We start from the raw sequence: 24,135 nt of genomic DNA on the forward strand, positions 1-24,135 counted from the left end.
AAGGAGGGAGAGCCCTCACTGGGATGGACATCTTGCCCTCTGGAACTGCCGGCTGATCCAATTGTCCGGCAGCTCCATCTGTCGCGGCTATACCAGTGCTGGTATTTCCTCATGTAGCATAAGCTACTTCCTTGATGTATACTCTGACAAAGGAAGGTTCAGACTTGGAGATAGGTTTAACACATTTATTGAACAACTAACGATTCTCCTACTTGAGTTCGACTCTCCTGTTAATCTAACCATAGTAACTCAATGCAACTAACCAGTCTGCTCTAAGCCATGCGGTGGGTGTGATGCTTCCTGATCTGCCCCTGTCTCTCTGAGTGTTGCCTCTGGAAAGAGAAAGAGCCTGTGTGCCCTGTCCTTTTACATGGGTAGCCCCCTTGTGGTAGTGTCACCTCTGGGATCTCTTGACTGCCCATTGGTCGTGTCCTATCTTACTGACCGATTGGTTGAATGTCTGTGTGTCATAATGTCTCTGGTGCTCCCTCTAGTGTTTATTTAGTTGTAGTGTCTCTACATTACCCCCTTTGTAGTGAGCAGTGAGGGTAAAGATTTCAGGGAGAGCGCGGGGAGGGGAAAGAGGGGGTGCTATCCCACGACCAGCAAAAGACTACATTAACACTGCAATGAAGATGCTGTGAAAAGCCCCTAGTCGCCACATTCCGGCGTCTGTTTGGGTCACAGAGGGAGAATTCAGAATGTCCAATTCACCGAACAAGCACGTCTTTCAGGACTTGTGGGAGGAAACCGGAGCACCCGGAGGAAACCCATACAGACACCGGGGAGAACGTGCAGATTATGCACAGACAGTGACTCAAGCCGGGAATCGAACCTGGGACCCTGGCGCTGTGAAGCAACAGTGCTAACCACTGTGCTTTCACCCCCCTTGTTAATCAAGAATCTATTCAGCTCTGCCTTAAAAATATTCAAAACTCTGCTCCCACTGCGTTTTGAGGAAGAGACACACCTCCCTCTGAGACAAAACATGTCTCCTGTTATTTGAGTAATAATTGTACAATGTTACATATAATATGTTTCATACATTTCTTGTTCTGTGACATACCAGAATATTATATGAATCATATATCAATACAATGTTAGATTAGATCCTGTTTACATCTATTTCCTGCTGTTTACTGTGTGATTCATTCGCCTGTGTGCGTGTGAGAGATTAGGGCTGTAATTATAGCGAAGCAACAAGGAATTGAAACTGAAAATGTTTGCAATGTCTTGAGCAGTAAGTGAGTTTCGTTCGAGGTGAATGTCATTCAGGTGTAAGGTGGGGCTGCGGGGAGTTTGGGAATGTCCTGCCCTGGCTGTATGCAGAGCTCGGCTCACACTGCCTGTTAACCGGGGGCCCGGGAGAGAGGGGGAGGAATGGAAACGCAGCCCGGGACAACAGCCCAGTCCCAAGGTGGGCAGGCCAGCGAGCTGAAAGGCACCACTCTCCAGGAACACCAGGAGACGCTGAGGCTTTACTGCCTAACCCACAGGCAGCTGCTTTGTCGGAGTTCTTCAAAAAGAAAAAAGACCCACCAGAAGGTCCCTGTGGAAGAGGCAGCTGAAGTGTTGAAGGTGAGGGTTGGGCAGGAGGCTGGGAACTTGCACCGAGTTTAACATTGAAGCTTCGTGCCCTGTGCCGAAGGGCTGGTTTAGCACAGTGGGCTAAACAGCTGGCTTGTAATGCAGAACAATGCCAGCAGGGCGGGTTCAATTCCCCGTACCGGCCTCCCCGAACAGGCGCCGGAATGTGGCAACTAGGGGCTTTTCACAGTAACTTCATTGAGACCTATATAAGCGATTATTATTATATATTTGCTCAGCTCATCAGAATCACTCTTCGTCGGCTGTTTTTTAATCCTTAGAGCAGAGACGGCTGAGGGGAGGGGGGGGCGCAGTGATTGAGGTGCATAAAAATGAGTGACATAGACAGGGTGGATAGAAAATAACATTTCCCCTTAGCAGAGGGCTCAATAACCAGGGGGCTTAGATTTAAGGTCGGGAGCAGGAGATTTAGAGGGGACTGGAGGAGAAACCTCTTCACCCAGTGGGTGGTAGGACTCCGGAACTCGCTGCCTGAGAGGGTGAGGCCGGGACCCTCACAACACTGAAGTAGCATTTTGATGAGCGCTTGAAACACGGTCGCGGACAAGGCAACGGAGCAAGTGGCGGAAAACGGGATCAGAATGGGATGGGTGCTTGATGCCCGGCACAGACTCGATGGGCTGAAGGGCCTCATTCTGTCACAGAGTAGAGCCTCACAGACAGCGATGAGAAAATAGAGGGCCAGTAATCTGAACCAGAGAATATGGTGGCTATTGGCTTCATTTGATGTTTTTCAAGTACCTCAGACAAAAATCAGGAAGAGGATGAGGCCACTTGGCCATTTATACCCGAATGATTTGAAATGGTCTCAACTCCACTCTCCTGTCTGTCCCCCCCCCCCTAATTATTGACTCCCGTGGCTGGATCAAAAATCTAACTCGGCCTTGGCTACGTTCAATGGCCCAGCCTCCACTGCTCCCTTGGGGGGTGGGGGTGGGGGGGGGGGGGGGGGGGGGGGGGGGGGTGGGGGTGGGGGGAGAATTCCGGGAAGAGAATTGAACAGCGACCCCCCCGAGAGAAAAAAAATCTCTTCATCTCAGTCTTAAATGAGAGAGCCTTTTTTAAACATGTCCACTAGTAGTTAGGTCATGGGATTTGAGTGGATAAAGATGATGCCCTAATAGGAGGAGCCAGGTCTGTACCAGGTCTCTAGCAGGCAGTGAAGTTACTGTTGCTGGAAGCTGTGAGTGAACAATATCTTCTTTAGAAGACTGTCAGAGATTCTGCGTTATTCTGACAGGATTTCTCTCTCTCTCTTCAGGCAGTCTCTCAAAAGATCTGGGGCTGGATTCTCCGAAAATGGGGCTATGTCCCCCCCCCCACCCCCCCCGCCGGCGTAAAAACGCAGGCGTTGCACTCCTGAGTTTCCGAGAAAAAAACATCCCGATTCACTCACCTTCAGGGGGCTGACAGGGACCCCGGAGTGCTTCACGCAGCTTTGGCTGCGGATTCGGGCCCCCGCACTTCCAGTTCCGAGTCTGCGCATGCGCAAGTCGGCAGCCTCCAGCGGTCACGCCGGGCGCCATGGCGGACTCAGACCGCGGACCAACACCAACAAATGAGGCCCTCCCGATCGGCCATGCGCCCGAGGATTCCTTCCGTCCCGATCGCTGCCCTGGCCGGCCATAAGCACCCCCCCCCCCCCCAACCAGTGCCCGATCCCCCCACCCCCTCCACCAGGGCGGCCGCTGACTGAGTCCGCAGCCGCTACACGAGGTTCCCGATCGGCCAAACGTGGTTCGACTCAGGCCGCCGGGAACTCGCTCTGCTGGGAGTGGTTATCGCCGGGTGGGCCTCTGGCAATGGCCCCCCAGCCGCGCGGCACAGTTCATGGTCACGCGGATATTCGGGGCCTGGAGAATCGCCGGAGCGGTGCCGGGCCCGATTCGGTGGTAAACGCCGTTTTGCCGCGGGGCTGCGGAAAATCCAGCCGCTAATGTTTGCCGAATACTCCTGTGTCTACGACATCTCTTTAAAAGTGGCGTTTGACCTGTGTGGGTTTTGCCTGATTGGAAATAAAGCTCAGTTAGAAGTTAAAGTGATGCCTTTTATTAAGCATTGTTTAACTGCCAATTGTAAACTCTGTATATGTGGGCAGCACGGTAGCATTGTGGATAGCGCAATCGCTTCACAGCTCCAGGGTCCCAGGTTCAATTCCCGGCTTGGGTCACTGTCTGTGCAGTGTCTGCACATCCTCCCCGTGTGTGCGTGGGTTTCCTCCGGGTGCTCCGGTTTCCTCCCACAGTCCAAAGATGTGCAGGTTAGGTGGATTGGCCATGCTAAATTGCCCATAGTGACCAAAATTGCCCTTAGTGTTGGGTGGGGTTACTGGGTTATGGGGATAGGGTGGAGGTGTGGGCTTGGGTAGGGCGCTCTTTCCAGGAGCCGGTGCAGACTCAATGGGCCGAATGGCCTCCTTCTGCACTGTAAATTCTATGTGATGTTAAGGTTGTGTTAATACTCCGTTTTAATACAGCACATCTCTATTTGTGTATGGAATCATTCCCGGAGCAAAGTATCTTTTCCTCACAGGTTTACAAATTTAAAAATATTATTGGGGTTGCTGTGCGGTATCCTGGAGAATATTAAGGTCTGGTCTGGGATTGTAATATCAATAATAAATCGATACATCACATTTTCAGCAGGAGCTGTTGCAAACCTTACTAAAACCCCTCCAGAACAAGCAGGAGGAAATCAATACCTCAAAAAGCAACTGTGAGAGAACATTAACTTACATCCAGGTACGTTTGATATCATTTTATTTAATATTGTTAAGTATAAGATTTAAACTCTTTGTAAAAGGTCCAACCCTCTTTCCCGAAACGAAACCCTAATCCAACAATCTGAGCGCTAAGGCGTCTATGTCGAAAGGCTATAAATATAAAAGTAGTCACGAATAAATCCCATTGGGAATTCAAGAGAAACCTATTTACTCAAGAGAGTGACGAGATTATGGAACTCGCTGACACTGGGAATAGTTGAGGCAATGAGAATAGATGCATTCAAGAGGCAGATAGCTAAGTACACGCTGGAGGAAAGGATGGAAAGTTATGTTGACAGACGGAGATGGATCAGAGTGAGAGGAGGTTTTAAGGAGCATAGATACAGGTGGTGCCAAATAGTTTGCTGTACATACTTTGTAAGAACGTCGTATTGTTGTTTTAAGTGCAAAAGCAGCTGAGTGATTTTTCTTTATTCCATCTTCACAGTGGGGGAATTTCTTCCCAATCTCTCCTGTGGCTATTGGTGAAAGCTGCAATAGAATATCTGCAGGAAACAATTGCTTGCGACCACTTGATAGTCTGCCAGGGATAGCTCCGTACACAATAGCACAGTGGTTAGCACTGTGGCTTCACAGTGCCAGGGTCCCAGGTTCGATTCCCCGCTGGGTCACTGTCTGTGCAGAGTCTGCACGTTTTTCCCGTGTCTGCGTGGGTTTCCTCCGGGTGCTCCGGTTTCCTCCCACAGTCCCGAAAGACGTGCTGTTAGGTGAATTGGACATTCTGAATTCTCCCTCCGTGTCCCCGAACAGGCGCCGGAATGTGCCGACTAGGGGCTTTTCACAGTAACTTCATTGCGGTGTTAATGTAAGCCGACTTGTGAAAATAATAAAGATTATTATCTCATCTGGTCTCAGTAATGGTGACCGTAACATGATTGTCGATTGTTGTAAAGACCCATCTGGTTCACGAATGTCCTTCAGGGAGGGAAATCTGCCGTCCTTACCCGGTCTGGCCTACATGTGACTCCAGACCCCCACAGCAACGTGGTTGACTCTTAAATGCTCTTGGCGATGGGCAACAAATGCTGGACCAGCCAGAGACGCCCACATCCCACAAACGAATAAATAAAAACACACTGGGCCGGGTTCTCCCCTACCCAGCGGGATGGGGGGTCTCGGCGGCGAGGAGTGGTGTGAACCACTCCGGCAACGGGCCACCCCGAAGGGGCGGAATCCACTGCACCCGCAGGGGCTAGGCCGGCGCCGGAGTGGTTAGCACCACACCGGCCGGCGGGGAAGGGGCTTGGCGCCATGCCAACCGGCGCTGAAGGGCCTCCGCAGGCCAGCACGAGTTGGCGCATGCGCGGGAGCGCCAGCATGTGCTGGCGTATTCCCAGCGCATGCACAGAGCGGTTCGTCTCCGCACCGGCAATGGCGGACTGCTACAACCGCCGGTGCGGAAGAATAGAGTGCCCCCACGGCACAGGTCCGTCCCTGGATCGGTGGGCCCTGATTGCAGGCCAGGCCACTGTGGGGGCACCTCCCGGGGCCAGATCCCCCCGCGCCCCCCCCCCCCCCCCCCCCCGGAGGCTGTCCGCGCAGCCAGGTCCCGCCGGCAAATACCCGGTGTAACACACGCCGGCGGGACTGCCGAAAACGGGCGGCCACTTGGCCCATCACAGGCCGGAGAATCGCCCGGGGGGGGGGGGGGGGGGGGGGGGGGGGGGCGCTGCAGCGGCCGCTGACCGGCGCTGCACCATTCCCGCCCCCGCCAAATCCCTGGCACCGGAGAATTCGGCAGCCGGCGGGGGTGAGTTTCCCGCTGCCCCCCCCCCCCCCCCCCCCGGCGATTCTCCTCCCCGGCGGGGGTGGGATTCCCGCTGCCCCCCCCCCCCCCCCAGCGATTCTCCTGGTGATTTTACCTGGTGCCCTGATCAACCTTTCTCTCCATCACATCACAAGCAGAGATCTCCTGGTTGTAAAACCTGCAGCAGCTTACAGTGCCAAATTGGCGGCTGCAATCTCATAACACAGCAATGTGTTCACTGGCTGCAAAGCACTTTGAGGCATCTGGGAGTCATTAAAAGCAAAATGCTAATCTTTTTGAAAAATAAATCATCTCATTATCTCACTGCTGTCTGTGGGAGTTTGCTGTGTACAAATTGGCTTCCATTCTTTCTTACATTCGGACAGTGACCATTCTTCTAACGCACTCCATTGGCTATTAAGCATTTTAGGGCATTCTGAATTCATCAAAGTGCAGTACAAAAGGACAACATGGTGGCACAATGCTTAGCACTACTGCCTCTCAGTGCCAGAGATCTGGATTCAATTCCAACCACTGTCTGTGCGGAGTCTCCACGTTCTCCCCCGTGTCTGCGTGGGTTTCCTCCGGGTGTTCCGGTTTCCTCCCACGTTCCAAAGGCGTGCAGGTTAGATGGATTGGCCGTGGTAAGATTGGGCCTTACAAATCCAGGGATGTACAGGTTAGGTGGGGGTCACAGGGGTCAGGCAGCGGAATGGGCCTCGGTAGCGTGCTCTTTCAGAGGGTTGCTTCAATGGGCCGAATGGCCTCCATTTGTGCTCTAGAGATTCTATAATACAAGCTTTTAATTAATCGAGGAGAAATGCAAACACCGACAGAGAGAGAGAATTTTTGTTTACACTATCAGCTAACGTGGGGACCAGGAGGTGAAATTGGCTGTGGACACAGGGTGAAAACAGAGCGTCACAGAACGGTTAGAGCACAGAAGGAGGCCATTCAGCCCATTTTGTCTGCACCGGCCCCCTGAAGTAATGTTGAGGCAGCAGAAGCAGATGCTGCGCCCTCCACCTATTGAGATATCGGACACAGTGGCGTGAGACTGGTCCCTTTATTGGCCTTTCTCTGAACATCCCTCTGGACTGAGGCCACGCCCTGTTTCTAGATCATTCCGTTCTGGAACTTTTGGGTTGGAACGCGTTTGCCGGTGATGTTAAATGTGCAGGTGAATATGCTTTTATTTTAAAAAATTAATTTGCGTGATGTGGGCTTTGCTGGTCACACTGGCATTTATTGCCCCTCCCTAATTGCCCCTTGACAAGGTGGTGCTGAGCTGCCGTCTTGAAGCCGCTGCGGTCCCTGAGGTGTAGGTACACCCACCGTGCTGTTAGGGAGGGAGCTCCAGGATTTGGACCCGGCGATACTGAAGGAACGGCGGATATATTTCCCAGTCAGGATGGGGAGTGACTTGGAGGGGAACCTCCAGGTGGGGGGGGGGGGGGGTGATCCCAGGTATCTGCTGCTCTTGTCCTTCTAGATGGTGGTGGCCGTGGGTTTGGAAGGTGCTGCCTGAGGAGCCTCGGTCAGTTCCTGCAGTGAATCTTGTCGATGGTGCACACGGCTGACACTGTCCATCGGAGGGAATACGTTTATTCTCAAACATGCGTCAAGAATCGGGGGTTGAAACATGTGCGATACTCTGCCAGAGCCTCATATATTATTAATATTGTCCTTTTAATCTCTCTTCTTCCACAGCAGCGGGCTGGCAACGCAGAGCAACAGGTTAAGGAAGAATTTTGGAAACTTCACCAGTTTCTCTTCAAGGAAGAGAAGACTGCTTTGCAAAAGCTGAAGCAAGAAAAGAAGAAAAGGTGTCAGGCGATGAGGGGGACAATCGAGAAGATAACTGAGGAAGTGGCAACACTCTCGAACACCATTGAGGAGATTCAGCAACTGCTGAGTGAGGACGATCATATCCGATTTCTCAGGGTAAGGGGCTTTTCCTTCCTGTGTTTTCCCAGCTCTCACCAACGCACAGAACCGATCCTGACATATGTCAACCGTGGTGTAACAGGGGAGCTGGTGCCTTAGTGGTAACATCACCGGGCTGGTAATCCAGGGGATTTGGGTTCAAATCCCACGAGGGCAGCTGGTGGAATTTAAACTCAATTGACGATAATCGAGAATATAAAGCTAGTCTAACGATCACCGATTGTTGTCAAAGACTATCTCGTCCATTAATGTCCTTTAGGGAAGGAAATCTGCTGTCCTCACGGCCTACATGTGACTCCAGACTCCACAACAGTGTGGTTGACTATTGACTGCTCTCTGAAATGGTCGGACAAGCCATTCAGTTCAATGGCGATGTGGGAGGGGCGAAAAATCCCAAGTATGAATAGAGACTGAATAAAGCACTCTCACCTCTGGGTCAAAAGGTCTTGGATTGATGTCCCATTCCAGAAACGAAAGCACACATATATCTAATTTACAGTGCAGAAGGAGGCCATTCGGCCCATCGAGTCCGCACCGGCCCTTGGAAAGAGGACCCTATCCAAGCCCGCACCTCCACCCTATCCCCGTGACCCCACCTAACCTTTTTTGGACACTCAGGGAAATTTAGCACGGCCAATCCACCCCTGCACACAATACCGTCTGATCCTGCAGTGGAGTGCTGCACTGTCAGAGGTGCCGTCTTTCAGTCAAGACATGAAACCCACTCCGGCCTGGATCTAAAAATACTTCCCGGTAGTATTTGAGGAATTTCTAGCAACGAAAGCTGAGAGTGTGTATACTGTATTTGGCCACACCATGGTTTGGATGTTGCATCATTAGGCACAGAAGGTTTGTAAGGGGAGTTTGCAGCTATTTAACTATAGTGTACCTCACTCCCCTCACGACACTTGGAGTTCCAGTTGAAGATGTTTATTTGAGCTACAGCAGGAACAGACAGAGTTGGTGTACCAGAGGGCTCCTTTTGTTCTGGACTTCGATCTGTGTGAAGGCTCAATGGGCGGGGTCTCCCCGTTCACCCCCAATAGCATGCCTCCCGGAGGGGGAGCTGACTCACCATTGGCTGTCAGCGAGGCGCGCCGGTCCGACTGATGTCTATGGCTTTTTATGTGGCTGGCCCATCCCGACTAAGGGGAACCCGTGATGGGGGTGGGGAGCATCGCTTTCAGTGGGACTGGACAATCCCGCCGATGGAAGGGCTGGAAAATCCCAGGCTTTCTCCGCGTCTACGGATAGAGGGGGAGGTCAATGGAGAAAATTAAGTCTGTTGCCATTTGCATGGAATTCTGTAGCACATGCTGCCCATCCTGAGCAGATTATTTCGCAGGGAATATAAATGACATTAAGGTGAAGAATTGGGGAAAATGAAGAGTAAAAAATGAAATTGGGAAAAAAATAAAATAAAAGAGGAGTTGACAAGGGCAGTCGTCTGAAGAGGTTCTGAGATGCGAACTAGCCTATCGGTGAGAGAAACACGTGTTTACCCATGTAACTAGAGGAAAACAATGGGGTGTGAAGAGATAACGAAAGTGGAAAGATATCGTGCGGGATTCTGCGGGAATTGGAGGGGGGGGGGGGGGCAACTCCGGTGCCAAGGAGTGGCGTGATCCACTCCGGCGTCGGGCCGTTACAAAGTTGCCGAATCCTCCGCACCTCCAGGGGCTAGGCCGGCGCCGGAGTGGTTTGCGCCGCGCCGGCTGGCGGGGAAGGGGCGAGTTGGCGCATGCGCAGGGGGGGGAATCTTCTTGCATCGGCCATCACGGAGGACCACAGCGGCCGGCGCGGAAGAATAGAGTGCCCCCACGGCACAGGCCCGCCTGCGGATCGGTGGGCCCCGATCGCGGGCCAGGCCACCGTGGGGGAACCTCCCCGGGGCCAGATGCCAGATTCATTGTTCACACAACAGGACTTTTCCTCTCTGGTCTGCATGTTTTTCACACAGTATGCCAAACAGAAAATGGGCCGAATGGCCTAATTCTGCTCCTATATCTTATGAACCAATGTTAGAACATAGAACAGTACAGCACAGAACAGGCCCTTCGGCCCTCAATGTTGTGCTGAGCAATGATCACCCCACTCAAACCCACGTAACCCGTATACCCGTAACCCAACAATCCCCCCATTAACCTTACACTACAGGCAATTTAGCATGGCCAATCCACCTAACCCGCACATCTTTAGACTGTGGGAGGAAATCGGAGCACCCGGAGGAAATCCACGCACACACGGGGAGGACGTGCAGACTCCACACAGACAGTGACCCAGCCGGGAATCGAACCTGGGACCCTGGAGCTGTGAAGCATTGATGCTAACCACCATGCCACCGTGAGGCCCCGAGTTATCCTTCTGGGTTTTGGTATAGACTCGCTTTAACACCAGTAGGGTTATAAATCAATATCATCGTTATATTCAGTAACATCAAATTGCCATAAATTCACACTCTCGGGAAAAATATCTGTTTAAATTCAGGAAATACCGCTGTTTGTATAAAATCCACTCTGCATGGATTTTAGCTGTTCTGAAAAAACAATTATTGGTCTAATTACTGTGTCTTTTTTTCTCTTTCAGAAATTTCCAGAAATTGAGAAAAGTTGCAGGTTGAACTCTTAATGTGGATCTTTCACTTTTAATTTATTCATGATTCCAATGAAAAACTGCGATGACCTTCCACTGCCTCTCTCCTTCCAGAGCAAAAAGGGTGAATCCGGTTCCAGTGAGGGTTTGTCCTGTTGTCAATATAGAGCAGAGCATTGGATCGCTCCAGTACCGAGTGTGGAAGAAGATGTTGACGGTGATGAGCACAGGTGGGTGACACCTGCTCCATGTTTTCTTCCCAGCATGCTTCACTGGACTGATCTCTCCCGGAACAGGAGAGAGTATTCCCATTGCTCAATTTACCAGGTCTATTTTAAGAGTGTGATTGTGCGGATGTTTGGGAAGAATATCTCGGTCTCAAACGTTCCACCATCCGGAATGCCTCCCAGCTGGTGGAGGCAGGCACCTGGAGTACTGTGTACAGTATTGGTCTCCGTGTTGAAGGGCAGCTGTAAGTGCATTAGAAGCACGTTCAGACGAGATATATTGGGACCAATACCTGGATTGGATGGGTTATCTTATGAGGATGGGTAAGTGTTAGGTGAATTGATAGGTGAATTGGACATTCTGAATTCTCCCCTGAACAGGCGCCGGAATGTGGTGACTAGGGGCTTTTCACAGTAACTTCATTGCAGCGTTAATGTAAGCATACTTGTGACAATAATAAAGATTATTAAAGGTTTGTATCAGCTAGTGTTTGAAAGAATGAGAGGCGGCTTGGTCAAAACCTTTAAGATCCTGAGGGGGTGTTGACAGGGTGGCTGTGGTGAGGATGTTTCCTCTTGTGGGAGAATCTAGAACTAAGGGGGGTCTCTGTTTAAAAATAAGGACGTCGCCAATTTAAGACAGAGATGAGAATTGTTTTCCCTCAGAGGGTGATGAGTCTCTGGAACTTTAATCCCCAAAAGGCAGTGGAAGCAGAGGGGGCGATTCTCCGAGCCCCGCACCGGGCCGGAGAATCGCTGCAACCGCGCCACGACATCCCGGTGCGCGATTCTCCGAAGGTGCGGAGAGTTGCCGCCATTTGTGCCGGCGCGTTTGACGCGGCGCCGGCCGCTGGAACCGACTGCCCCGCCAAATCTCCGGCCCGGACGGGCCGCGCGGATGCGACAGAGTCCTGCCGGCGCCGTTCACCCCTGGTCACTGCCGGCGGGAACTCTGTGCCAAGGGTCGGGGGGGGTGTGTGGCCTGTGGGGCGGGGAAAAGTGATCCTTCACCGGGGGGGGGGGCCTCCGATGGGGTCTGGCCCGCGATCGGGGTCCACTGAGGACCCCGCTTTTTTACACAGAGGGTAGTGGGTGCCTGGAACTCGCTGCCGGAGGAGGTGGTGGAAGCAGGGACGATAGTGACATTTAAGGGGCATCTTGACAAATACATGAATAGGATGGGAATAGAGGGATATGGACCCCGGAAGTGTAGAAGATTTTAGTTTAGACGGGCAGCATGGTCGGCACAGGCTTGGAGGGCCGAAGGGCCTGTTCCTGTGCTGTACTTTTCTTTGTTCTTTGTTCTAAATTGCGCCTCAGTGTCCAAAAGGTTAGGTGGGGTTATGGGGATAGGGCAGGGATGTAGGCCTCGGTGAGAGGATCAGTTCAGACTTGATGGGCCGATTGGCCTCCTTCTGCACTGTAAGGATTGTATAATGATTCTGGGGTGAATTCGCCGCTGGCAGGATTCTCCATTTCGCCGGGAGCGCACTCCCTCCCGCAGGTTTCCCGGCGGCATGCGGTACCTACAATGGGAAATCCCATTGGCCGGCGGTGGGAATGGAGAATCCCGCAGTGAGTGACGGCACGCTACCAAGAAACACACGGCTCGGGAGGCAGAGAATGCACCTCCTATGATTCTATATTATCTTCACTGAAACCACAACATCAAAACTGTGGGTGTCACCATTTACATTAACTTGCCTGGATCAGCTACAGAGGTACTGTGGCTATGAGAGCAGGTCAGAGGCTGACAATTCCGAGGAGCTTAACTCACCTCCTGACTCCCCAAAGTCTGCCCACCATCTACAAGGCACAAGTCAGGAGTGTGATGGAAAACTCTCCACTTGTCTGGGTGAGCTCAGCTCCAACACTCAAGAAGCTCCACACCATCCAGGATAAAGCAGCCCCGCTTGATTGGCATCCCACTCCACCACCGACGCTCAGTAGCAGCCGTGTGTACTACCTGCAAGATGCACTGCACAAACTCAACACCTGCTCAAGGGCAATTAGGAATGGGCATAAATGCTAGCCTTCCTGATGAAAGTGTCCTTTCCATGAAAGAATGCTAAAGCGGTGGAGAATCACAAAATAATCCATAAAGAGATCAAGGAGCCCAATGCAACTGAAGGTGATGGTATGATAGATTGAACATAGAATTGATAGTGCAGAAGGAGGCCATTAAGCCCATCGAGTTGGCACCGGCCCTTGGAAAGAGCACCCTACTTAAGACCCACAGCTCCATCCTATCCCCATAACCCAGTAACCCCACCTAACCTTTTTTTTTTGGACACTAAGGCAATTGATCATGGCCAATCCACCTAACTTGCACATCTTTGGACTTGTGGGAGGAAACTTGGGGCAGCAGGGTAGCATGTTGGTTAGCATAAATGCTTCACAGCTCCAGGGTCCCAGGTTCGATTCCCGGCTGGGTCACTGTCTGTGTGGAGTCTGCACGTCCTCCCCCTGTGTGCGTGGGTTTCCTCCGGGTGCTCCGGTTTCCTCCCACAGTCCAAAGATGTGCGGGTTAGGTGGATTGGCCATGCTAAATTGCCCGTAGTGTCCTACAAAAAGTAAGGTTAAGGGGGGGGGGTTGTTGGGTTACGGGTATAGGGTGGATACGTGGGTTTGAGTAGGGTGATCATGGCTCGGCACAACATTGAGGGCCGAAGGGCCTGTTCTGTGCTGTACTGTTCTATGTTCTATGTTCTATGAAACCGGAGCACCCGGAGGAAACCCACGCAGACACGGGGAGAACGTGCAGACTCCGCACAGACAGTGACCCAAGCCAGGAATCGAGCCCAGGACCCTGGAGCTGTGAAGCAACCATGCTAACCCCTGTGCTGCCCATTGTTCCGGTCCATTGTCAGATTGCTGATGTTATATTACTTGGGAATAATATGTTACTCATTTGTTTATGTCGAGTTGAACTTAACTTTGATGATGATGAATACTCAAAGTCTTCCAGTGATATCAAATTATTTATTGAGTAACTAATCAATTTACTTGTGAGTTTGATTCCTCAATACTTTTACTAGTAGTCAAATTAAACAAGATCGAATTAGATTAACTCTGAATATTATACGACTCTCTGAGCCTATTATACTTCTGTCCTCCAGCTGCAACACACATGGAGAGAGCTTGTTTATCTACTCCTGTTAGTGTTGCCCTCTAGTGGTCATCTGACTGTACTGACTGCACATTAACCCTTCATGTATTTACATACAGAGATCATAGATTATCATAGAATTTACAGTGCAGAAGGAGGCCATTAGGCCCATCGAGTCTGCACCGGCTCTTGGAAAGAGCACCCTACCCAAGGTCAACACCACCCTATCCCTATAATCCAGTAACCCCACCCAACGCTAAGGGCAATTTTGGACACTAAGGGCAATTTATCACGGCCAATCCACCTAACCTGCACATCTTTGGACTTGAGGGAGGAAACCGGAGCACCCGGAGGAAACCCACACAGACACGGGGAGAACGTGCAGACTCCGCACAGACAGTGACCCAAGCCAGGAATCGAACCTGGGACCCTGGAGCTGTGAAGCAATTGTGCTATCCACAATGCTACCCTTTAATGAAAATTGCTTGTCACAAGTAGGCTTCAAACGAAGTTACTGTGAAAAGCCCCTAGTCGCCACATTCCGGTGCCTGTTCGGGGAGGCTGGTACGGGAATTGAACCGTGCTGCTGGCCTGCTTTCAAAGCCAGCGATTTAGTCCAGTGTGCTAAACCAGTTAATGTTACAGTTAATATTACGACCCATCTTATCAGTGAGTGACCCGAGTGTGCATGTTGCCACGGAATGTGTTGATGAACTGTTTATTTACCTTGTTTGAATCTATTCCCCCAGCTCCAGTGACCTTGGACCCTTACACAGCTCATCCTCACTTACTCCTGTCCAAAGAGCTCACCAGCGTGAGTCACTCCACGAAAAGACAGCAGCCACTCTTGGACCGCCCGGAACGATTCGACCCTCACCTCTGCGTCCTGGGTCGCGAGGGATACACATCTGGGAAACACCACTGGGAGGTGGTGGTGGGGCAGAAGACTGAGTGGGACCTGGGCCTAGCCAGAGGATCTATCAACAGGAAAGAGGCCATTGACCTGAACCCAGATAGTGGGGTATGGATAATAGCGCTGAGGTACGGGAATCAGTACCGGGCTGCCACCAAGACCTGGAGGCACTTGGATCTGAGGGAGAAGCCGAGGAAAATTCGAGTCTGCCTGGATTATGAGGGAGGGAAGGTGTCCTTTTACAATGCAGATAGCATGTCCCACATCTTCACTTTCACCGATAGATTCCGTGAGAAACTCTATCCTTTTCTGAGTCCAGGTAACAGTGATAGGGGGAGAAACCATGAGCCCCTGACAATCTGTCCGCGGAAAGTAACAATTCAAGAAAACTAGGGGTGGCATCTTCAGGTCCCGTTGAAGGCAACCCCCCCCCCCCCCCCCCCCCCCCCCCCCCCCAAACAGCCATTTATCTGGCAGCAGGGCAGACAAGAGTAACAGCAAACGGGATTATTATTTAAACGATAAAATATTAAAGCATGCCGCTGTTCAGAGAGACTTGGGTGTGCTAGTGCATGAGTCACAGAAGGTTGGTTTACAAGTGCAACAGGTGATTAAGAAGGCAAATGGAATTTTGTCCTTCATTGCTAGAGGGATGGAGCTTAAGACTAGGGAGGTTATGCTGCAATTGTATAAGGTGTTAGTGCGGCCACACCTGGAGTATTGTGTTCAGTTTTGGTCTCCTTACTTGAGAAAGGACGTACTGGCGCTGGAGGGTGTGCAGAGGAGATTCACTAGGTTAATCCCAGAGCTGAAGGGGTTGGATTATGAGGAGAGGTTGAGTAGACTGGGACTGTACTCATTGGAATTTAGAAGGATGAGGGGGGGATCTTATAGAAACATTTAAAATTATGAAGGGAATAGATAGGATAGATGCTGGCAGGTTGTTTCCACTGGCGGGTGAAAGCAGAACTAGGGGGTATAGCCTCAAAATAAGGGGAAGTAGATTTAGGACTGAGTTTAGGAGGAACTTCTTCACCCAAAGGGTTGTGAATCTATGGAATTCCTTGCCCAGTGAAGCAGTTGAGGCTCCTTCATTACATGTTTTTAAGGTAAAGATAGATAGTTTTTTGAAGAATAAAGGGATTAAGGGTTATGGTGTTCGGGCCGGAAAGTGGAGCCGAGTCCACAAAAGATCAGCCATGATCTCATTGAATGGCGGAGCAGGCTCGAGGGGCCAGATGGCCGACTCCTGCTCCGCATTCGTATTGGCATTTTCCCAGACTCGGTGGGTATTTATCGGTGATTCTTCGTGTTACTGAGCTGAAATCTATCGCGATTCTTGCACGCCTGTGAATGGCGGAGCAGGCTCGAGGGGCCAGATGGCCTACTCCTGCTCCTAGTTCTTATGTTCTTATGTAACCAAACGCCAGACTTTGGCAGGACCCGGGTAACGGGGAAAGTCCCGGTCTAGGGTCCTCTGTTGATACACAGCTGCTGGGGGCTACCTATCCTTCTCTGCTATGTTCCATGGCCTTGCGAGCAACTGCTCTTTGCCAGATTTTCCATACTTCCCACCCGCTAAGCTAACGGCACATTTGTGGGGAGATGGTGGTAATATCACTGGACTAGAAGTAAACCAGCCCAGGCCAATTCTCTGAGGACACGGATTCAAAACGGCCTGGGGAAGGTGAATTCAATTAATTAAATCTGGCGGACTGAATCCTAATTTCACTAAATGTGACCAGGAAACAATCTTTTTTTTTGTTGTTGTACAGCTGGTTCACTAACACCGTTTAGCGAAGGAAATCTGCCATCTTTACCTGGTCTGGCCTGCAGTTTGTTTTTTGAAGAAGCATTTCGCTCCCCTTGAATTTTTCTCTTTCGACTTGTTTGTTTACATTCCTTTTGCTCTCCTTGAAGTTTCAATAGGCTCTGTACTTTCACTGTAGCAGTATCTTTTATGCCTCTGTGCTTGGTTGTTTGTATTGAATTTCACATCTGATTGATCTTCATGAGTCTCTTGATTGACAGCTGAAGGCTATGTCAAAGGAGGGCGTTGCTTTGCTTCTTTATAGCACTTCGTAGCCCATTAACTCTGAAGTGCTTCCGAGAAAAAGCAGGTGCTCTGTCGGAGTGCTTTCTTTCACAGTGCTGTTGAAATAATTTTAGAGTACCCAATTTCTTTTCCAATCAAGGGGCAATTTAGCGCGGCCAATTCACCTACCCTGCGCATCTTTGGGTTGTGGGGGTGAGACCCACGCAGACACGGGGAGAATGTGCACACTCCACACGGACAGTGACCCAGAGTCGGGATCGAACCCAGGTCCTCGGCGCTGTGAGGCAGCAGTGCTAACCACTGCGCCATGAGACAGCAGTGCTAACCGCTGTGCCACCATGCCACCCTGGGAGTGAGCATAATTAATTACCCTGTCACAGCTAATATAGGCACGAGAGGCTGACTGGCCTGTTCTGTATGATTCTACACAATCCTTTTTTGTATTTTAAGTGGGCTGTCCACCTAAGTCGAGGCTGTGACGGATGCCCAGTGATCAACATGAGGATACGTCACATCGGCCACGGCAATGGGATGGTGCGTCGCTACCCACCACTTTACAGTCGCCATCGCGCACTCTCCAACAATGGGAGGCTTGAAACTGTTCCCCACTGAATCATCAGCATGTGGAGTGAAGCTCCTGACAGAGTAATGGAGATAGAACAACTGGAATCATTCAGAAAAGAAACTGTGGCCCATGATGGAAGGATGTTAAGATGTCTCTAAATGGATGGATGGATCGAGAGAGACACAATAACCTATCTCAGCAGGACACATGTTTCGGTGCCTGTGCGCGTGCTTCTGAATGTCAGTGGGACCAATGTTTAGAAATGGGCAGAAATGCAACTTCCCAAATTGGTATCGTTTCTGCAATTGCCTGAGCGAGAATATCGATGAGGTTTGAAATCAGTGATTTATTTTGCCACCACGAACCTGGCAATGTGTTAGTCGCGCAAACATTTGTACCGCTTTGGAAAATAAACTTTAAATTCCAAACATTGAGAATGAGTGTAAACGTCTCGACAAGCGGTTTGGTTGTTGAAACTGCCGGAGCAGCAGCAGTGATGTAGCATCTGGCACTTTGCACGGGTCCTGTCTGTTGGAAAGGTTTAATGTCCTGCCCATTGCAATATCCTATGCACGGGCAGGGACTGATCAAACACCCCACGCATTGACAACCTCTTTGGTATGGTCTATCACTCCTCTTTGCTGCGACCACGTCATTGATCATTTGTTAGAAACACAGAAAGAATCCTGTGCAGTCAGCTGGGTAATTTGACCAGTGAAAAGTTATGAATTGGGCTTCGAACTGTTCACTGTGATCTTCGTGAATAATAAATCAATTTTATTCATTCTTGGGTTGTGGGTGTTGCGAGAAAAAAAAACAGCATTTGTTCTTAGGACTGAGTTTAGGAGGAACTTCTTCACCCAAAGGGTTGTGAATCTATGGAATTCCTTGCCCAGTGAAGCAGTAGAGGCTCCTTCATTAAATGTTTTTAAGATAAAGATAGATCGTTTTTTGAAGAATAAAGGGATTAAGGGTTATGGTGTTCGGGCCGGAAAGTGGAGTTGAGTCCACAAAAGATCAGCCATGATCTCACTGAATGGAGGAGCAGGCTCGAGGGGCCAGATGGCCTACTCCTGCTCCTAGTTCTTATGTTCTTATCTTGCCCATCCCTGACTTCCTTTCAAGAGTCAACCACATTGCTGTGGACCTGGAGTCACATGTAGGCCAGACCGGCTAAGGACGGCAGATTTCCTTCCCTGAAGGACATTAGCGAACCAGATAGTTTTTTTACAACAATCGATGATCGTTTCATATTCCAGATCTAATTTAAAATTCCACATGACACAAGAGGTTACTGGATTACCCAGTCCAGCGCCATTACCATTACCTCAAATCCTCCCCTACCATGGAATAGTCCCCAGCAAATTGACTTCCTATTTTCCGGTTTTTGGCCTGAATCTTTGCCACAGAGCATTTGCAACCTTGGGCTTCTTATATTGGGCAAAATCTTCCCCTATGCTTTGGGAAGCACGTGTCAGGCCAACTCGTCTTCCTGAACCCATCCCTTCCTCCTGCTCCTACTGATTTTCATAGCTGCGAGATGTGAGTTGGCGAGGTTTGAGTCTGAACTTCCCTTTTGAATTAATTTCAGGTAAAAGGCATCAAGCCAATGGCAATTTGCAAGCTTCCTTTGATTCCCTCTTGATGAAGAGAGTGTCGTGGAAATCATAATAAAGACAAATTCCCCGAAGTTCGATTTAAGGAAATTTATTGACACAAATATACTTTTTTTTTTTTTTTTAATTTTTTTTTTTAGATTAGCCAATTATTTTTTCCAATTAAGGGGCAATTTAGCGCAGCCAATCCACCTACTCTGCACATTTTTGGGTTGTGGGGGCGAAACCCACGCAGACACGGGGAGAACGTGCAAACTCCACACGGACAGTGACCCAGAGCCGGGATCGAACCTGGGACCTCAGCGCCGTGAGGCGATTATGCTAACCACTAGGCCACCGTGCTGCCCAACACAAATATACTTGTGGAGAGAGAGTGCCCCAGCCGTAAAAACCAGTGCACTGCACTCTGAGGGATGCAGTCGAAAACCATTATATTTATAGTGTGAAATAAACAACTTTGAAGAGATAAAGCTTAGGAACATACGCAAGAGGAAATATGAATGTTTTGCCCTTGGTTTAAAAGCAATTCGAGTGCGCATTTTGTTGTTCTTTGGAAGAACAACCTATTATCATAATAAGGCCGAGTACAAAATACTAAGCAGTATTTAGTTTACATTACTTGACCTGCTTATTTTCGCTCAAAAGCAGTGTTAAAATATAGTCAATATGCCCAGCATGCTTCTAAATTGGTAACTCATTAACTTCCCTTCCACAGAGGGTGAATATTCTATTCACAGGCAGGGTGGGCTGTCACACTGACTGTTTGATCCTGGTTGTTCATGAGCTTCTTCAGTGTTGGCTCACCAACGTCAATGGGCGGGATTCTCCGGCCGAGTCCGCACGGCGACCGGAGAATCCCGTCCGAGGTCAATGGATTTCTCGCATGTCGGCGACTCACCCGTAGCGATCTTGGGGCGGAAGAATGCAGCCCAATAAGGTCAACTGAGCGGTGAGGATTCATTCGCACTTCAGTCTGATGGGTGCCAGAAAGGTTTCCAGGGGGTGAGATCGGAAAATGAGGCACTTTCAACCACCCCTGATTGCCCTGGTGCACTGATGCTTGTGGTCAAAGATAGCCTTTTGGTTGGTGCTGTTTTTGCCTTCCAGTTGTTGCCAAAAATATTGAACAATATGGGTATATTATTCGAACAAATAAGTATCAGCCTGACTTGCACTGTCAATTGTCATTCAGATACTCTGGTACCTGAATGATCACAAAAACAATCGAGGAGAGCAGCAAAAAGCATCTGAAAGAAAATGGGCGGATTCTCCGGTTCCCCAGCTGTGTTTTCCTCGGAGCTGGCGCCGAGGTTCTATAATCCCGGATTTCCCGGCGTTGCTCTATGAGGCACCAGTAACGAGTGTGCGTATAAACCGGCTGTGGTTGGGGTACTTTAAACTACACCGAGGGACGAGGCAAGGGTGCCCCCTCTCACCGTTACTGTTTGCTCTGGCCATAGAGCCATTGGCCATGGCGTTAAGAGCCTCTAGGATTTGGAAAGGGCTGGTTCGGGGGATGGTGGAGCACCGGGTCTCGCTTTACGCGGATATCATAGAATTTACAGTGCAGAAGGAGGCCATTCGGCCCATTGAGTCTGCACCGGTTCTTGGAAAGAGCACCCTACCCAAGGTCAACACCTCCATCCTATCCCCATAACCCAGTAACCCCACCCAACACTAAGGGCAATTTTGGACACTAAGGGCAATTTATCATGGCCAATCTACCTAACCTGCACATCTTTGGACTGTGGGAGGAAACCGGAGCACCCGGAGGAAACCCACGCAGTCACGGGGAGGATGTGCAGACTCCACACAGACAGTGATCCAAACCGGAATCGAACCTGGGACCCTGGAGCTGCTCTTGTATATTTCAGACCCGTTGGACGGGATGGGGGAAGTTATGTGGATCCTTGTGGAATTTGGTAATTTTTCGGGGTATAAATTGAACATAGGGAAAGCGAGATGTTTGCGATCCAGGCAAGAGGACAGGAGAAGAGACTGGGAGAGCTGCTGCTTAGAATGGTAGGGAAGAGCTTTCGATACCTGGGAATCCAGGTGGCCCGGGAATGGGAGGCACTGCACAAGTTAAACCTATCCCGGCTGGTAGAACAAATGGAAGGGGACTTTAAGAGATGGGACATGCTCCCGCTATCACTGGCGGGGAGGGTGCAGACCGTGAAAATGACGGTCCTCCCCAGATTTCTGTTTGTCTTTCAGTGCCTTCCCATCTTCATCCCAAAGGCCTTTTTCAAGCGGGTGAATAAGGTTATTTTGGGCTTTGTGTGGGCGGGTAAAACCCCGCAAATGAAGAAAGTGTTGCTGGAGCGCAGTCGGGGAGAGAGTGGGTTGGCGCTGCCGAACTTCTGCAATTACTACTGGGCGGCTAATATAGCCATGATTAGGAAGTGGGTAGTGAGGGAGGGGTCGGCATGGGAGCGGATGGAGGCGGCGTCATGTGAAGATACCAGTTTGGGAGCACTGATAACGGCACCTCTTCCGTTCTGGCCGGCCCGATACTCCACAAGTCCGGTGATGGTGGCGGCTCTGAGAATCTGGGGGCAATGGAGGAGATATAAGAGATTGGAGGGAGCATCGGTTTGGACCCCGATTTATAATAATCATCGGTTTGTTCCGGGTAGGCTGGATGGTGGGTTCCGGAGATGGCAAAGGGCAGGAATTAGAAGGATGGGGAATCTATTTATAGATGGGAGCTTTCCCAGCTTGAAAGCCTTGGAGGATAAATTTGAATTGCCAGCAGGGAATGGGTTTAGGTATTTGCAGGTGTGAGACTTCCTGAGAAAACAGGTGCCGGCCTTTCCGCTGCTGCCGCCATGGGGGATACAGGATAGAGTAGTTTCCAGTACCTGGGTGGGAGAGGGGAAGGTATCGGATATTTACCAGGAGCTTTCGGAGGCGGAGGAAACTCCGGTGGAGGAGCTTAAGGGCAAGTGGGAGGACGAGCTAGGAGGGGAGATAGAGGCGAGTCATTGGTCAGATGCCCTAAGCAGGGTTAATACATCCTCATCATGTGCCAGGCTCAGCCTGACACAGTTCAAGGTAGCCCACCGGGCACACATGACAGCGGCTAGGATGAGTACGTTTTTCGGGGTAGAGGATAGGTGTGCGAGGTGCGCGGGAAGCCCAGCAAATCATGTCCACATGTTTTGGGCATGCCCGAAGCTTAGAGGGTTTTGGCAGGGTTTCGCTAAGGCAATGTCCACGGTACTAAAAACATGGGTGGTGCCGAGTCCGGAGGTAGCGATCTTTGGAGTGTCGGAAGAGACAGTAGTTCAGGGGGCGAAAGAGGCCGACGTCTTGGCCTTTGCCTCCCTGGTAGCCCGGAGATGGATTTTGTTAATGTGGAGGGACTCGAAGCCCCCGAGTGTAGAGACCTGGGTTAGTGACATGGCTGGGTTTCTCAGTCTCGAGAAAATAAAGCTCGCCTTTAGAGGGTCAATGGTCAGGTTCACCCGGAGGTGGCAGCCGTTCGTCGACTTTCTCGGGGAAAATTAAAATGTCAGCAGATGCAGAAGTTTTATGGTTGGGGGGGGGGGGGGGGGGGGGGGTGTGAAGATTGGGATGGGGGTGGAAATATTTATTGCACCATGTTTATGTCGCTGTTGTTATTATTATAAAAACTTGCAAATACCCTATAAAAATTATTTTTTAAAAAAACAATGGGATTTCCCATTGAATCCACCCCACGTCACCAGGAATGCCGTGGGCTGGTGGGTGTGTTGCCGGCAGGAAAAGTGAATTGCAGCGGTCGGAGAATTCTTTCCTTTGGATTGGAATTTAGTGGGTAATTTACCATATTCAGGAACTGGAACGAGGAGGGCCGGAATTCTCCGGCTGTTGGGATTCTGTTCCCACCAGCATGCATCCCGGTTGTGGGTTTCCTGGTGACGTGGGGTGTCTTCAATGAGAAATCCCATTGACAGCGTCAGGAGCAGAGAATCCCGGTGCCAGCACGAGAAACACACGGCTGGGGGTCCGACGAATCCAGCCCCCAGGTCTTTCTCTGATTGACGGCCATGGCAGGGCACAAAGAGAATGGCTTGCTTCACCGTGTCAGCATTCGGGGGCGCATTGAGGCATTCTGGGAGATGCCCTTTCACAATGTCACGGTTTCGAAAGTCCGTCAGCACACCCTAACCTTTCCAACCAGGAATGTTGGTTTTCTGGACTATAGAACAACTTTACAATGCCTCACCACAAATGTGTGAACCAGAGAACATTGGAGGCATGAATATTTACCTGGAGAATTAGTGGCAGCCATCCCTCTTGTAGGATCTTACAGCGTTTGTGCTGGGCTGGCCAACTCTAAACATCGTCTAGTGTGTCTGTGGAGCCTCGCTCTGATAAGGCCCAGTCTCTGCTACCTTTTCTGCAGAGGAAGACAGTGGGGCTGAGAAGGTGCTCAACGCTCTGACCTCTGCTTCCTCTGGACCCTCTTCTCAGTCGCCTGAGCTTTCTCTGTCTGATCACGTCAAATGTCAGCCTCCAGAGGTCACAGCCATCGCCAACTGCTTCCCAGTTGGCACTGTCAATGTCCGCCATATTAATATCTTACTTGCAGGTGTCCCTGTAGGAGAGGTATGGATGCACCGGATGTGGTGACTAGTTTACCACACAGAAGCTATTCCGGTATATGGCGTAATTAATCCGGTAAACGCGGTTGAGTCAGCGCAGATGTCACTGGCTTTGCAATGAGTCAATGCTGATGCAATTGACATGCTCTAGACCTCTGACTTTGTGACCTTGTTCTGCTGGCCCTGGACCTCGTAAAATTTGGTTTTATTTATTTTCCATTTTTCTGATCCCAAAGTACTGAAGTGGCGCTGGTATATTTGCCTGGATGGGCTCAAACAATTTGCCAGACAAACGGCGTTCCCGCACAATAGATTTCCAGACAGGAGTGGCGAGCGTACTTTTAAAAATAGTTGGTCGAATTAATGTCAACATCGGGTCTA

At 50.4% G+C, this 24,135-nt stretch overlaps 1 protein-coding gene across 2 annotated transcripts; it reads left to right on the forward strand.

The window, feature by feature from the left end:
* Window positions 1–1,205: 1,205 nt before the first annotated feature.
* Window positions 1,206–15,327, forward strand: LOC119976162 (zinc-binding protein A33-like). 2 transcript variants are annotated; one of them, XM_038816386.1, is made up of 6 exons: window positions 1,206–1,578; window positions 4,254–4,349; window positions 7,848–8,081; window positions 10,671–10,699; window positions 10,791–10,906; window positions 14,762–15,327. In XM_038816386.1, the coding sequence occupies exons 1-6, from the start codon at window positions 1,381–1,383 to the stop codon at window positions 15,316–15,318; spliced, it is 1,230 nt and encodes a 409-aa protein (XP_038672314.1). In that variant the 5' UTR covers window positions 1,206–1,380; the 3' UTR covers window positions 15,319–15,327. The 2 variants fall into 2 exon arrangements, with proteins under 2 accessions (XP_038672314.1, XP_038672313.1); XM_038816385.1 differs by having other exon boundaries at window positions 1,208–1,578; window positions 4,251–4,349.
* The last annotated feature ends 8,808 nt before the right edge of the window (window positions 15,328–24,135 follow it).

The sequence above is a fragment of the Scyliorhinus canicula genome, chromosome 13 (assembly GCF_902713615.1).
Source record: "Scyliorhinus canicula chromosome 13, sScyCan1.1, whole genome shotgun sequence".
Classification (NCBI taxonomy): domain Eukaryota; kingdom Metazoa; phylum Chordata; class Chondrichthyes; order Carcharhiniformes; family Scyliorhinidae; genus Scyliorhinus; species Scyliorhinus canicula.